The sequence below is a fragment of the Pleurodeles waltl genome, chromosome 7 (assembly GCF_031143425.1).
Source record: "Pleurodeles waltl isolate 20211129_DDA chromosome 7, aPleWal1.hap1.20221129, whole genome shotgun sequence".
Lineage (NCBI taxonomy): Eukaryota > Metazoa > Chordata > Amphibia > Caudata > Salamandridae > Pleurodeles > Pleurodeles waltl.
The window spans coordinates 917,736,171-917,752,987 of NC_090446.1; the positions used below are offsets into that span (position 1 = coordinate 917,736,171).

Below are 16,817 nucleotides of genomic sequence, written 5' to 3' on the forward strand. Positions count from 1 at the left end.
GTCTTTTCTGTGTCCATCAACTTCCACAATCCCCAAAAATAAACACCAAGGTTTCATTATGCATGCTTTTTTAAACCAAATTATGGCCTCCCCAAAAGCGAAAAAATAAAGATGTCTGCATACACTTGAACTACTACCCCACGTTGAGGGCATGACGTGGGATTCGAAGCTCGTTAATAGCCTACAAAAAGTGTGTTTTTTTCCTTTTTCGTTTGCATAATCAATTATGATGATATTATATTAAATATATTAACATTGCTTCTGCCCTTCCCGATGCAAAGTGAGCTGTCTTATATTTCAGTGTTTTCTTATCAACTCTCTCTTCACCCCCTCACTCTGACTTCAAACACGTCATGATGCGCCTGCCCCCTCCAGCACGCAACCATAGTTCCAAATGTTTAAAAATGAGGCTCCCTCCTCTTTGTTTGCTGAATTCTTTACATATTGCCACTTTCTTAAATTCATGCATTGCTGCATAGCTATTGCACAAACTGTTGAGGGTTCCTCCAGAGTTCCCCCTTTCTCTCCACTTCAGTCCTGCCCTCCCACCATCCCTGTGGGCTCCTCACTGCTTGTGGACATCCTCGCTGCGCACAATCTTGTAGATAATCCAGTAGAAGGTGTTGAAGATAAGGAAGACCAGCGGGAAACCGATGCGAGAAAACTTGTCAATCTGCTTGGCCCGACCAATGAAGAGCTTACGCATCTCGTCATCTGACTTGCCTGCTGGTGGCGGTGGTTTAGCTGTGTTGTTGTTGGTGCCCTTGATAGAGATACCATCTTTAGCTTGGAGGCAGGCAGGGCCCATCCCATAGGCCGCGAAGCTGAAGCGGCCTTCACCGTTGTCATCCTCCTGCAAGACATATAGCACAAGACTCTACTTAGAATCAGGAGGGATTTCACTATGCACATTTGGAGCCCACAATGATGCCCCTTCTGCATGGTGAGCCCTCTTACGTGTTATGCAACCTCTTTATTGCCCAGTTAAGAGCCGTAGGGGAGAAATGCCTCAATATTGAACATGTGGAGGAAGAACACTGGAACAATAGCTTATGAATTATGAGTGAGAGGTTCCAGGAAAGGAGAATGCATTAACTGTCCCTTGGGAAAGATAGTTTACTTCTACATTCTAAAATGCTACATGTAGATAGATAGGTCAGTATTAAATAAAATACATATTGTCCCGCACACTTAACTTTGGGTCCTAGACAGAATTGTTGATTCTGGTAACTTGGAGGAGTGTTTAGTCAAGCTGTGTATGTAATGTTATCAAAATGAACGCCATGAACGAGTCTATTGCATGCTAGACTATCTAGGGTCGAATACTTACCGTTCCAGGATTAACAATTCTCAACGATTAATCATTACCTCAATTTTCCTGCAATTTACTAACTTTACAAGTTTGGATACCCAGCAAGCAGACGCATTCCAGAGACCCTTGCTTCAATTCCCACAGGAAAGAAAAAATAGCCTAATTTTTAACAAATACTAACACACTACAAATCAATTGGGATCACTATCGAAAAAAGCCACAAAATCACACAAGATAACACTGACAGACCATTCATTGCTCATATTGCATCTATCAATATAGCAAGAGAACAGCGACAGTTAGTGGTTGTATACAACTACTGGGATTAAATTGCACCCTCAACCCATTCCCCAAGCTCAATAAAACGAAGCCACGAAGCAAATGATGAGATTAATTCCAAGCATGATTTCCACCACCGATAGCCAAACATGCTGAAAAGTACATAATTTCTCCCCTTTTCTGACTACATTCAATGTAAATGCCCTGTAGCTACTGTCCCTCATAAATTGGCATTAATCGTGAATCTAGTCAAGAGGCACTTCATTTTGACTGTCAATTGTCTGTAATCTGGTAACGTCTTTGCATATTGGGTTAGTGAATCACCATCCCTCATGATTCAGAAAATTAAATGAGCAATTATCTTTCAAGGTCAATGTTTTTAAAGTATTTATGCTGCACACAAAGAAAAATAATACAATACAAATCCCAAACCAATTTAGAAAAATTGATAAAATTTGATTAGATAAAATGATACCAAATTTACTAAAATCTAATAAGTAGAACAAGAGCTATTCATTTTTAAAGTTTTAGATAAAAATGGTGCCTTAAATCACAAAGCCTCACTTGCAGTCATCTGGTCACGAGTGCAGGATGACCAAGTTGGAGTATGTGTCAAATACACAGACTAGATTAGTCCCACTGAAAAGTTACCCTCTAAGTCCAAAGCAAAGAGTTCTGTTCATGGTGGAGGAAGCCACGAAGAGCAGGTACAGCATTGTAGCTTATTGCCCTGGTAGTGCGAACAGTGGGCTTCGCTTCGCGGGCTGTCATCATTATAGCGTGAACGGCTGGTCGGGTGTCGCTAATGGTCATTTCTGTAGCTTCATGTTGACAGTCATCATTGGCAGTTGCTGTAGTATGAAGAGTCACTCACACTTGGGTTTTGCGTTAATGATTGTCAGGGCAGCAGAGTTTGGGTGTGAACGGGACCGTTTGCTGTCGCGTGGAGCCCAAACTTCAGTATTTTCACTTTTTAATGCAGAGGAATACACAAAATGTCAGCAGTCTTGGGGAGGCAGTCCTATGGATAGGGGACTCCCTCCAGCAGAAGCCAGCAGGGCTCAGACAGGTTCAGTGCAGCGGGTCGGCTAGGCAATTGCAGGGAGGCCTATGCACCTTGTTGTGCCCCTTTAGCTCACTCCGGAGGTCAGCCAACTGAACCTTATAGTCACTCTGGTAGCCTGGGATGAAGGTACGCAGGTCTTGTCTTCCTTCTCAGGCAGCAAGGCAGTGTGCTCAAGCAGCAGAGAAGTCCTCTGCCAGCAGGGCAGTCTTTCTTCTGGAAATTCCACAAGTTCCAGGTGTGCTCTGCTGAGTGGCTCAGAAGGTCCAATGTTTACATGTGGTGTCAGCCTTTTTGTTGGGGGACATCCTGCCTTACCCCCACATCTGATTCTGGAAAGTTCTTCCCCTTGTCCTATCAAGGCTCCAAACTGTCTGGGGGTGTCAAAAGGCAGACAGGTCTTGTGTCAGATTCTTATGTGTGCATGTAGGAGGTGCCAAAACCATTTGAAGTGCAAGTGGGGCTAGATGCAGCTTCTCCCCAGCCATCCTGTTAGGATGGCAATCATGCCCACACCTTTGTGCCACTATCTAGAGGGAATGCACAAAGCCCATCAGCAGGCCATTCGCAGTCACATGACCCTGGTCACTGGGAGAAGGCACATGTCGTTGGGACAAGAAAATGTCAGCTTTCTAAAAGGTTATTAGCATTTTCTGAATCGTAACTTAAAATTTGACTTCACCATTAAAGAAGATTTTAAAATACCGTTCATTTGACTGTTAACAGCATATTTGTAGCTGCTCCCAATCTCATTTTAGCACTTAATAAATGTAATAAGGTAAACCAGTGTTAGTCAATGAGAGAGATAGGCTGTGCCGCAGTGAAAAAGGAGTTATTCACTGCTTGGACATATAAAACTTAAATATCCATGTCCTACATTTGAGATACAATGCACACTGCCCTACGAGCGTTTAGGGCCCACCTTAGAGATGACATAAGTATTCAATAGGAAGGTTTTGGCCTGGCAAAAGGTTTATTTTGCCAGGTCAAAATGGCAGTTTAAAGCTGCACTAAAGACTGCAGTGGCAGGCCGAGACATGATTTTAAATGCTACATTAGTGGGTGGCACAATGAGTGCTGCAGGCCCACTGGTAGCATATAGTAGCATGTACTAGGAACTGACAAGTAAATTAAATGTGCCAGTTAGGTGTAGGCCAAATGTACCATGTTTTAGGTAGCAAGCAGTATCACTTTAGCCCTGGTTAACAGGAAAAGTGCACAGAATGCTAATGCCAATAAAAACGGGTTCAGCAACAGAAGGCAAAAAGTTGGGGGTGACCCTGCAAAAAGGCCCAGGTCCAACGTGCCTCAGTTTGTTTCTGGTGGATATATGTGTTTCATTTATATTATTTTCATCTTTAACGGCAATGGGGAACTGTTTTTCCGTTTTGCAGGCTTAACTATGCACCTCACTGAAACAATGCTAAAAACAAAAACTATGAAGCAAATTTGAGAAAATACCATTAATATCCCAATGAGATTGATATTTGTAGAGAACATCTCTTTCAATTACAGGTGCACCAACTTATCACTTCAATGCTGATGACACACCACATATTTGGAAAAGTGTGAAAGAGAAATGCACACAATTTTTTTAGGAGATACTCAACTTTCAACTCCATGTGAGATACAGCATAGAGTACTGCTCTACTAACATACTTTTCTTGATCACTACCACAACCATTAGAAATAATGCACTTCTTTAAATATTAAGCTGAAGTCCCCGAAAATCAAACACAGATCGTGACAAACGACATTGAGTGTCCTGTAGTAACAAGTGCAAACACCAGTGATTTAAGTTCCTTACATAAAAGCAGTTATTTTAAACCCAGTAAATAATTTTCAAATTTTTGACAGAGTTTTGCAAACTCTGGGTGTAAATGTGTTTGAAGCTGGAATCACAGTTGTAAAAGACCACTAAAAGCTAAAAGGGAATTTTGCATTTCTCAGGGCAGCAATGACATACTTTGATAGTACTTGCATGCAAAGAAACAGGTGTGTGTTTGGTACCTGCAAATGTCCTATGTTTTCTGAAACAAGTCTTTTCCTATGTTATTAATATTACTGATAGCCGGTTAATGAAAATAACTGTCCCCTTGAGGTCACATGAGTCTCCAAAAGAGTGGAGGCATAGAGGGATCCCTGCAGAGCTGCAGCCATTGATACATCTAAACTCTCACTGACCCACTCTCTCTACATGTCTTCCATCGTCATTACGCTTGGATGTATCTTCCTGTTCTCCCACATTGAAGTTGGCTCTGGGACTCTTTTGGTGCACCTCAAGGAGCATCAGCATAGGACAGAGTGCGACTGAAAGATGAGGGTGAGCCACCATGCTGGTTCCCTTGGGGTTTGTCCTTTCAAGGCCCCAATCACCTGTCACTCTTGAGACACAGGACCACTTGTGATCCTCGACTTTTTCATGTTTTAGACCAACTGAGGTGATGAATCAGACCTGCTTGGTGTTTTACTATAAAGTACTGGCTGGTGGGCTGAATTAATTGGGCCTTTAATTCTGGAGTTTTCCATTGCTTAACAATAACTCAGTACATTTCCACACGCACACGCTTACAACCAGCCATTCGTATTTATGATCACGCCCTTAATCACTCTTTAGTTCAATGGTTTTATTCTTATTAGCACTTCTACAGTGCAGGGGGATCCTCAAAGACAGAGTAACTGGTTATAAAACTGCATTCCAACATTGAGCAATGCATTGTTTTTGTGGAGAACTACTAACTGGTGCTCTTCCATATTTCAACCCTCACAAACCAATAAGATCTTCGCAACACATAACGATGATGGATGGAGTGCTGAAACTTTTCAAACCCTCAGTCACAGATCTGGGTTAAATCCATCATTCTTTTGCTCTCCATGCCACCCCAGTTTGTACCCAGCCATATGCAAATCAGTTATGAGTCTGCTCCACATGGGAACAGTCCAGCCTGAACTGCCAGGCCAGGTCCTCCCTCAACCAGAAACGAGCATCCTGGGACCGCTTTTGGGGTATCACCCCTCATCAGCCAGGCTAGCTTGGATCCAGTGGCACAGTCAGCAAGGGACACACGTCTGGGCACTTAGGGCAACTTTAGCAACACAAAAGGATGATAGACGGAGTGCTGAAACTCTTCAAACACTCACCCCCTAGTCACAGATCTGTGGGAAATCCATAGTTTTTTTCCTCACCATGCCACCCCGGTTTGGACACAGCTAGCTTGGCTTCCATGTCTAAATGCCCTCTTAAATATCCTTAAGACAAAACAAAAAGAAATACATCTCTAACATCCTCACTGAATTCCCTCAGACATTAATTGTAGATACCAATGAAAATACAATAAGAGGAGAAACAGCCACAGACCTGTGTTATACACATCAGATACTAGAGCGTGGAAAAATATTCCATGCTACATTACTCAATCCTCACTGAATCAATGATGCTTGGGGAATGGAAACTTGTATTCACCACTTTGGCTAGCATGTCCAATGTAACCATAAATATATAAAAAAGAAGTAATGATCAAGGTTAGCCATAGTATCCTACAGACCTTTGACCAGCAAATTCAAAAAGGACAATTCTAACCAATTCCTCTCCACCTTAAATCTCCTACAGGAATATCTCTTGATGACTCAATTTTACCACTATTTCCTGATCATATAATGAGTTCACTAATTATTGCAAGATCTGCCTAAAAGAGTGGCCACAATATATTCATGACCTTATCAACCAATATGCATTTTACTGCCTGTCATCACAAAAACGTGGCTCAACCGCTTTTGTCCAAACAATTACATCATGTTAGAAAATAGAGTCCATGAACATGGAAAAAAGAAGCGCTAATTCATCACTATTCCCTCCCTTTCAAGATGATTGATGGACCATGCTTCACATCATTCAAGTAAATTCGAACCAAGGCCATCACCTCCTCTTCCTTCTCCATGATCTGTGGAGTCATAACCCTTCCATCCAAGAATTGCCTACCCACCTTTCAGTTTGACCTCTTAAACTGTACACAACATGCTCAAACCTTTTAAACAATGTTATCAGCCTTGGCGATATAAATATCTGGGTACAAGATCCTGCAAACACTGCCTCCCAAACCCAAATGAGGACATGGATGCTCTTGGTTACAAGACAGATATTCAGGGCATCATCACAAAAAAGAGACCACAGAATAAGGGGCATATTTGAGATTTAAGAGCCCCTAACGCCACCGGAGTGCCACATTTTGTGACGCTCTGGTGTCGCTAAGCACTGTTCCATATTTACACCGGGGAGTAACGCCACTATACCTTTTTGTAAATATGGCCCCCTCCGATGCAGTTTTCTGCATCAGAGGGGCCCGCAATAAGTGTTGCGGTGGGCATTCCACCGCAACACCCTTCACTTTTGATGCTGCCTCAGATTTACGAGTTGTCCTAAACCTGAGGCAGCGCAAGGGGTGACGATAGCATTGCAAAATGAGGAGGAATGCTTTTATTCCTCCTTGTTTTTTGCTTTTTCTATGTGTGCTGAATTCTGCGGCATACATAGAAGAAGTGTAGGAAGTTGGCTCTGTATATACTATCTAAAAGTGAGAGATAGTGTGCACAGAATCCAAGGGTTCCCCTTAGAGGTTGATAGTGGCAAAATTAGATAATACTAATGCTCTATTTTGTGGTAGTGTGGTCGAGCAGTAGGCTTATCAGAGGGTAGTGTTAAGCATTTGTTGTACACACACAGGCAATAAATGAGGAACACACACTCAAAGACTCAACTCCAGGCCAATAGGTTTTATATAGAAAAATATATTTTCCTAATTTATTTTAGAACCACAAGATTCAAGATTTGAGGTAAGGACATAAAATGCAAGGTACTTCACACAGGTAAGTATAGAACTTTGATTTAAAACAGTAGTACACACAGTTTTGGTTAAAATGGCAATAAGCTGTTTTAAAAGTGGGCACAGTGCAAAAAGCAACAGTTCTTGGGGGAGGTAAGTTTGGTTAGGTTTCTCAGGTAGGTAAAGCACTTACAGAGTCAGTCTCCTGGGCATAGGCAGTCCACAGCTGGGGGTTCAAGGCAACCCCAACGCCACAGCACCAGCAACACAGGGCCGGTCAGGTGCAGAGGTCAAAGGCAGGCCCAAAACACATAGGTGCCTATGAAGAACAGGGGTGCTCCGGTCCTAGTCTGCTTACAGGTAAGTACCTGCGTCCTCGGGGAGCAGACCAGAGGGGTTTCCAGTAGAGCACTGGTGGGGACACACACAAGCCCACAAAACACCCTCAGCGGCGCTGGGCCGGCCGGCTGCAGTATGCAAAGTAGGTGTCGAGTTTGCTATAGAAAGCAATGGAGGGACCCGGGGGTCACTTAGGCGATGCAGGCAAGGCACAGGGGGGCTTCTCGGGTCAGCCACCGACTGGGCTAGGATAAGGGCCGCCTGCAGGTCACTCCTGCATTGGTAGGTGGTTCCTCTCGATCTTGGGGGCTGCGGTTGCAGTGTTTGGTCCAGGCGTCGGGTTCCTTTGTTACCAGGCAGTCGCGGTCAGGGGGAGCCTCTGGATCCTCTCTGCAGGCATCACTGTTGGGGTACAGTGGGGGTCGACTCAGGGTGTCAAGGTCGTTGAAGTCACCTGGGAGTCTTCTCTGCGGTGTTTGTTGTCCTGCACTTGAGCCCGGGCGTCGGGTGCAGAGTGTGAAGACTCGCGCTTCTGGCGGGAAGTGAGAGTCTCTTTAAAGTTGTTTCAAAGTTGCAAAGTTGTTGCAGTTTCTGAACAGTGCTGCTGTTCTCGGGAGATTCTTGGTACTTTAGCTGCAGGGCAGCTCTCTGAGTCCTCAGAGGTCGCTGGTCCCGCTGGATGCATCACTGTGCAGGTTCTTTGAGTCTGAAGACAGGCCGGTAGGGCTGGGGCCAAGTCAGTTGGTGTCTCCGTCGTCTCTGCGGGGCTTTCAGGTCAGCAGTCCTTCTTCTTTCTTCAGGTTGTAGGAATCTGATTTCCTGGGTTCACGGTCGCCCCTAAATAATAAATTTAGGGGTGTATTTAGGTCCTGTCCTTGAGGGTGTCTACACCAGTGCCTAATTTGTGGTTGTTGTTTCCAGTGCGGAGCACCAGCACTTATTTGTGAGGGCCGGCGCTTATTTTTCTGCCTCAAGCATTTACGGGGAGCAAAAGACACATATGGGAAAGACGGAGGAAAAGAAAAATGAAAAAGCATCACAATGGGAGAAAGCAGAAAGCTGCAAGAGTGAGCTGAAGGGGCAGGAGTGGCTGTAAAAGGATTGAAGAGGCCTGAGGTGGCTCCAGGGTTACGCTGCCTCAGTATTACGTATTCCAACATTTAATTGCAGCGGCCAAGTGTTTAAGAGGAGAGCTTTGGGCACCGGCACGTTTTTATTGACAAAGTAAGCACTGTGCTACACTCTTTTTGTGCCTCCTCCCTGAGAGGAGGGGGCACATACCTATTCCTTTTGGGGGAATCCTCTAAACTCAAGATTGAGGATTTCTAAATGCAGGGGTCACCTCAGCTCAGGGAACCTTAGGGGCTGTCCTGACTGGTAGGTGACTCGTCCTTGTTTTTCTCATTATCTCCTCACGGCTTTCTGACAAAAGTGGGGGCTGTGTCCGGAGGGCCGCCATCTCCACTAGCTGGGATGTCCTGGGGTGCTGTAACAACAGGCAGGAACCTTTGAGGCTCACTGCCAGGTGTTACAGTTCCTGCAAGGGGAAGTGAGAAGCACCTCCACCAAGTGCAGGCTTTGTTCCTGGCCACAGAGTGACAAAGGCACTCACCTCATGTGTCCAGAAAGTCGTCTTGTTGTGGCAGGCTGGCAGAAACTGGTCGGACTAGTATTCAGGAGGCATCTCTAAGATGCCCTCTGGGTGTATTTTACAATAAATTCCACAATGGCATCAATGTGCTTTTATTGTGCTCGAAGTTTGATACCAAACTTCCCAGATTTCAGTGTGGCCATTATGGAACTGTGGAGTTTGTAATTGACAGACCCCCAGACCATATACTCTTTATGGCTACCATGCACTTACAATGTCTAAGGTTTGGCTTAGACACTGTAGGGGCATAGTGCTCATGCAACTATGCCCTCACATGTGGTATAGTGCACCCTGTCTTAGGGCTGTAAGGCCTGCTAGAGGGGAACTTACTTATGCCACAGGCAGTGAGTTGTGGGCATGGCACTCTGATGGGAGTGCCCTGTCGACTTAGTTTTTTTCTCCCCGCCAGCACACACAAGCTGTGAGGCAGTATGTATGTGCTGAGTGAGGGTCCCCAGGGTGGCATAATACATGCTGCAGCCCTTAGAGACCTTTCCTGACCAGGGGTACCATTTACAAGGGACTTATCTGTGTGCCAGGGCTGTGCCAATTGTGGGAACAAAGGTACAGTTTAGGGAAAGAACACTGGTGCTGGGGCCTGGTTAGCAGGGTCCCAGCACACTTTCAATCATAACTGGCATCAACAAAAGGCAAGAAGTTAGGGGGTAACCATGCCAAGGAAGGCATTTCCCTACAAGAAGCAAAATGCCATTGATGATTGTTTACGTGCAGGAAGGGACACTTTTCTGCACATAAACAATGTATCCACTCAACGCAGACACCCTTTCACGATGGTGCATGGTTGCTGGTGCTGGTGCTAGGCAGCTTAATTCAGAGCGAGCGCAAGGGGAAATGCCGGGGTGTGTTGTACTCCTTTAAATATGGTGCACTTCTGCGTTTCTAAAGTGGTGCAGCGTGGCACTGCTATTTTTTGGCGCAGCACCACACTGTGCCACTTTAACATAAATCTGGGCCTTAATCTCTGTGTCTCCACATTCTCTGAAGTCAAGCTCTTCCACGTTGATCATTTATCATGGCCAGGTCACTTCCTAATCAAATTCTTATTAGATGGATTGCCAAGCAAAGGACCCAAGTCCACCCACATCAATCTTTCATCCTCAAGGCATAACCTTAACAACATACAGCCAGAAGCCTTCATTTAAATACTAAGGGCCTCATTACAAGGCTGACAGGCTGGTCAGACCACCACGGTCAACCGATGACACCGCCAGGCTGCAGCCAGCCTGCAGCCTGGCGGTCCCGGCAGTTGTAATCCGACGGGGCAGCGCTGCGAGCAGCACTGCCCTGGGGATTACGAGTCCCCATCCACTAGGCTTTCCATGGCGGTGAACACCGCCATGGAAAGGCTGGTGGAATAGGGTGTCTGGGGGCCCCTGCACTGCCCATGCACTGTCGCACTTGACGCACCACAACATTGCCGCCGGCTCAATTACAAGTGGTGAGTGTTCTGCTAGGCCAGCAGATGAAAACGCTGTTTTTGCCTGCTGGCCCAGCGGAACACTCCTAGTATGGCAGGCAAAAGACCTCCAGTACTGGCGGTCTTTTGCCTGCAGAGGCTTCGGCGGCCCTGTGAAAGGACTGTCAAATTCGTAATGAGGCCCTAAATGACATCCCAGACACTGCATGCTCACCTAGATGATATTCAGACTCGCCTAACTTCTAAGGTATAGATTTGCTGTCTCTCTCCACGATATACAGATAGTCTTGATTAATGAAAAGACAAGGCAGACCTTTAGAAAGATGCTAGAATAAAACTGCACCCCTTCTGACCAATTAGACTGTTGTGCATTCAGATGAGAGTGAAAGGCTTTATGCGCTAGTGTAAAAAAAATACTTCTAGTCTTGCATCATGCAATCCACTAAATCCACCAAGGAGCTTTTCAGGATCATCGAGAAGGTGGTCTCAGTCAGTGCCCCAATAACACTCTTGGTCACATCCAGAAATCTGTGATAACCTTTTCAATTCTTCACAAATAAAAATGACTCCCTTAGTGTTCCAATCACTGATTTCGTTGAGATCCCCAGCACTTGATCCTCTCTTCTCCAATGAGATATACATACCACTCAAGTCACCACCCAGTTACATAACACTACTGGAGTTTGCTCCAGTAGCGGAACTGGAAAATATTATCCTCCTCTAAGAAGTCATCCCCATCATGGTGCATAACCAATACCAGATATATCAGTCTGGGTCTACCTGCTCTTGTACCAATATCTGCCAACCTTGTATATAGCTCACTGGCTAGTCGGGAGATCCCCACGTTCCTAAACATGCAATCATTACTCCAAATAAAACTGCAGCAGATCCTGTTATCCTGCAAAATTATAGACCATCTTGAGACTCTCCTGTACTACAAAGAATGTTGAAAGTATCATCTCCCTACAATTCTCCCACCAGCTAGAGACTAACGTCCTCCTAATTGATTTTCAATCTGGAGTTAGGGCACAGAGGAGTAATAAAAAACATTAAAGAGGATCTCTTCATGGCTTGTGATCAAAGTTATCCCTGTGCTCTGATAGTACTTTATCTCTCCACTGCATTTGACACCATAGACTATGAGATGTTCACTCAAAACTGTCCACCGTGGTGGGCCTTTACGGTACAGCACTGAGATGGTCTGTGTACTGTCAAAAGTGGTCAATATCCATTATTGTGTGCCCCACAGCTCAGTCTTGACTCCCATCCTATTTAATGTATACATTCCATCCCTGATACTCAAACTGGTTCCCTACAAAATCAAGTTCCATGTGTATGTGGATGACACCCAGCTTCATCTAAGGATTGCTGATCAACTTTTCACTCTTAACAAACATATGTATATCCACCACTGGATGCAGGGCAATCATCTGTGCCCCAATACTGAAAAAATGAAAATTATGCTATTTTGTCAGGTAACATAATCCTCCTTCTTCCTCGTGTGACAAAAGGAACTAGGCTTTCCCCCAACTCCTGTGAAACAACCCCCTAATGTGGTGTAATTTTGGTAGTTATCTCGCATTCTCCTCACGGATAGATGTGCTCTGCAAATCAGCAATGTTTCATCTATTACACCTAGAAGGTATTTTGCCACTCCTACATTTCTCCCAGAAATCACATTTTTGCTGGCGGCTGTCATGTACAGAATGGACTACTGTAATTGTCTCTATACACAGCCCTCTCCAAGCTGCAACAAGGAAAGAATCTAGATACTCGCATGTTTCTGGGCCTGCTCTTCGATTCCTCCATTGGTTCTCGGTGAAAGGACCTGTTTCTAAACTCTCTGTATTGTCCAGATGGCTATATACCACTTTGAAATACAACTGTAATGCATTTGTCTCATGCCTTCTAGCCATAAACCTCAGCTAATTGAGGACTTCTGTTCCCCATCAATTCAAATACAAAAGGTTCAGAGTCTGATCACTACATCATTAGGGTTTCTCCACATGGAAGTGTCTACTCACCAACCTGAGATTTCAAAGCAACTATATCATATTCAGGAAATCAGTCAAAACGTACCTCTTTGCACTTGGTAAATCTCTGTCCTATAAGTATTCCTTTGACAATGCACACAAGACCCACAATCAGGTAGACTCCTTAGACCGGATTGTCCCTTTCCACTGGGGATCTGACTTCTTTGCTTCAAGGCTTTGTTATCTACATTATATACACTAGTAGGACTATTGACAGGATTATATTCATTATCTTGCTCATCGATTTGTGCATAACAGAACACTCAGAGGCCAACAGATGGGTTGGTTAGTAGTGTTTTAATAATAATTATGATAACAACAGCTCCTCTGAACTTGGGCTGTGAACAGTATACCAATCAGTAAGCTCTATGAAGCTGGAAGCTGATTAATTCCACGCCACCCATAAGACCAAAGTGTCTGTTAGGGGACTGATTGCTTCTGGCTATTCACCTTCTGGAGATAATCACATGGTTGGCCTCCTGTGGTGGCACTAGTGAAGATTGAGGAGAGGGAGGCTGAGGCAGTGTTGAACTTGGCTGAGACTTAATGTGAGAAGTCACCTGTAGAGACTACTGTCACCCAGGATTCCAAGAAGAGGTTGCATAGATACTGAAGCCTGAATTCAGCGTGGAGACATGTAGAGAGGAGTGGTGCTCATTGAAGCCATTAGGTACTATGGTAGAAAGCACTGGTAATGTGCTGCATATAGAAGCAAAAGGTTCCTGTGCTCCCTCACCATCCCAATAAGGAGAGACATTAAGCTCCTCAAAACCAAAAAGAGGGATTTCTGCTTCTCAGGAAACAGCCAAACTAAACTGTAAAACCCAGAGGGATCCTTAACTATAGCAAAGGTAAATCACATCAAGATGTTGCATTGCTGGAGCCTCCTACTCTTACCATTAACACAGTAAGGATATGATAAAGAAATATTCACAACTGATTTCACTATCACCAGGCTGAGTAAGAAGGAGCAGAGAAAGGTGGCAACAGCAAAACTGATCCTGAAGGATTGCCATAGAAGGCCATATCCACCTCCATTAATGCCTGAAACTCGGTGTTTAGACAGGATATAGGAAACAAAAATATTGTGGGACAAAATATTGTGTCAAGAATATTGAGTACAAAATATTGTGAATGCAAGTTTCTCTAGGTAAGCAACGTTTCACTATAGAAAACTCCACATATATGTACCTCGACGATACATATAATCAAGGTATATAGACGTGGAGTTAAGAATAGAAAATCTATACTTACATAGCTATACTTACCATTTTGGACTTACCTTCTTGATATGTTGGTCCTGGATGTTTTTGACACAATGGGGGTCATTACGACCTTGGCTGGCGGCATCAGCCGCCCGCCAAGATCTGACCGCCGTGCGGCCGACAATGCGGCCGCACCCCGCCGCGGCCATTTGGAGATCCCTGCTGGGCCGGCGGGCGGAAACCTGGTTTCCGCCCGCCGTCCCAGCGGGGATCACGGCCGCAACATAGGAGCCGGCTCCAAATTGAGCCGGTGGTCTTGCGGCCGTGCGACGGGTGCAGTTGCACCCATCGCGCTTTTCACTGTCTGCATAGCAGACAGTGAAAAGCTGCATGGGGCCCTGTCAGGGGGCCCCACGACTCCCCGTTCCGCCAGCCTTTTCCTGGTGGTGCAAACCGCCAGAAAAAGGCTGGCGTCAGGGACTCGTAATCCCCTGGGTAGCGCTGCCCAGGCGGATTATCACCACCGGGGCAAAAGTGGTGGAATACCGCCAGCCCCGGTGGTGCACCGCGGTGGTAATACGCCTGGAAGCACCGCCAGCCTGTTGGCAGTGCTTCTGTCATTTTAGCCCTGGTGGTCTCGTACCGCCAGGGTCAAAATGACCCCCAATATTGTTTGCATAAAATGATTATTTCCAATATTCTGCCAGTGACCTAAAATTCCGCTGCTTAGCATTTGTTAATACTACCAAGGAAGTACAGTACCGATGGAGTAATAAATGAAGAGAGGGAGATGCAGGCCTCACTTTCACTGATCTTAAATTATAATCAGATCCTGAATTTGAATTATTATCAAATGCAACAGAAAAGGGATCGGATAGAGTGTTCGATGTTTGGGAGTACAAGTATGAGTAATCTATAGAGAAGGAAGGGAACAATTAAAGAAATACACCCAAGGAGCAGCATAAAAAGTTATCTACACCAAGAACACAAGGAAACATCAGCAAGAAATATCATCCCTGCTGCATCAAATCCTAACTGAAGAAAGGAATTTGAGAATCAAGCAAGACAGCATGGGGAGATAAGTATCTCAACAAAAAGAAAATGCTACGTGTGATTGAGCAAACAATGGAAAGATGTTCTAAGAAGTTTGAATATGTAGAATAAAAGGTTGAAGCCTTGGAGGATCACTCTACCACGATTAAAACTACAATTGAGGCAACACTAAAAGAAACTAAGGAAAAGTGAAGACCTTGACAGAGTCAAGGAGAACCAATTTACAATTTGTCAGGATCCCGGAGGGGGGTGGGGTATAGGTCAAAGCTGCTAGAAACATTTGCTCCTAGGGAAGTTTTTTTGAGTAAACCAAACAAAGAATCAAGCTTTCTTGGAAGTCTTCCCTTAACATAATAGCAAATCTTTTATTTATTCAAAAGGATCTTTTGGAAAAAGTGGGAGCTGTTAGGACAATCATTTCCTCTACAGCAGTGGCCTTCAAACTAGGGGGGTGGGCCTCCCTAGGGGGGCCTCAAGTGGTCCCAGGGGAGGCACCAGGCTCTGGCCAAAACAGGCATTATGCAGATAACACTGCTTTTTTAAACAGAAAAACATTGATTGCATTTTTAAAAAGATAACAGAAATTAACTGCAATCATTAAATAAGTTTAGACATATTTAAATATTGCCAATTTAATAGAATAATTGTGAAAAATTGTCGGGGGCAATGATTTTTTTTTCCCACTGGAGGGGCACGGCATTAAAAAGTTTGAAAACCACTGCTCTACAGGCTTCTCATTTTGGCCCATATTTATACTTTTTAAAAGTTTAACGCCGGCTACCACCATTCCAAAGCACCAGCCGGGCGCCTTATTTATGGATTGACGGTAGTCGGCCTGGTTAGCGTCAAAATAAATGACGGTAACCGGGCAGCGGAGGCGAAGGGAAGTCTGGGGGTTGTGCGCCAAAGAATGGTACAAGTCAGGTTAGAGTAAAAAATATTGGCTCTAACCTGACTTGCGCCATTTTGTGATGCACAACCCGATGGTAATGACTCCTGTCTTAGGAAAGACAGGAGTCATGCCCCCCTGCCCAATGGGCACGCCCAGGGGACTTCTGTCCCCTGGGCGTGGCCATTGGGCACAGTGGCATGTAGGGGGGCCGAAGTTAGGCCCCCCTATGCCACTTCTACGTAAAAAAGAAATACTTACCATAGATGGGTCCCCCCATCCATGGGTGTCCTCCACGGGTGGGTGAGGGTGGCAGGGGGTGTCCCTGGGGGCAGGTAAGGGCACCTGTGGACTGCTTCCATGGTGGGAGACCATTGAAATGAGCCCACAGGTCCCTTAACGCCTGCCCTGACCCAGGTGTTAAAAAATGGCACTAAACCAGTATGGAGTCATTTTTTAAGGCCCTCTCCCTCCCGTGCGTCATTTGTGCACGGAGGTATAAATAAGGTGCAAATGCCTTTGAGTCATTTTTTGCCCAGGAACGCCTGCCTTGCATGTCATTAACGCAAGGTAGGTTTCCATGGTAGAAAACCTACTCTCACTCTATTAATTTGGCACTAGTCGGGTCTAGCGCCAACGTATAAATATGGACTTAAGTTTGCGCCGAATTTGTGTAAAAAAAATGATGCAAATTCGGTGCAAACAGAGTATAAATATGCCCCTTTGTGTTTTATC

General features: G+C 44.9%; 1 protein-coding gene across 2 annotated transcripts in view; it reads right to left on the minus strand.

Annotated features, from left to right (window-relative positions):
* Nucleotides 1–209: 209 nt before the first annotated feature.
* Nucleotides 210–16,817, minus strand: part of GLRA1 (glycine receptor alpha 1) — a 469,611-nt gene continuing 453,003 nt past the window's right edge. Inside the window, exon 9 of one of the 2 annotated variants that reach the window (XM_069199593.1) lies at nt 210–853. In XM_069199593.1, the coding sequence (XP_069055694.1) occupies nt 566–853 (288 nt within the window). In that variant the 3' untranslated portion in view covers nt 210–565. The remainder of the gene's footprint in view (nt 854–16,817) is intronic. The other variant, XM_069199594.1, reaches the window with a different exon arrangement.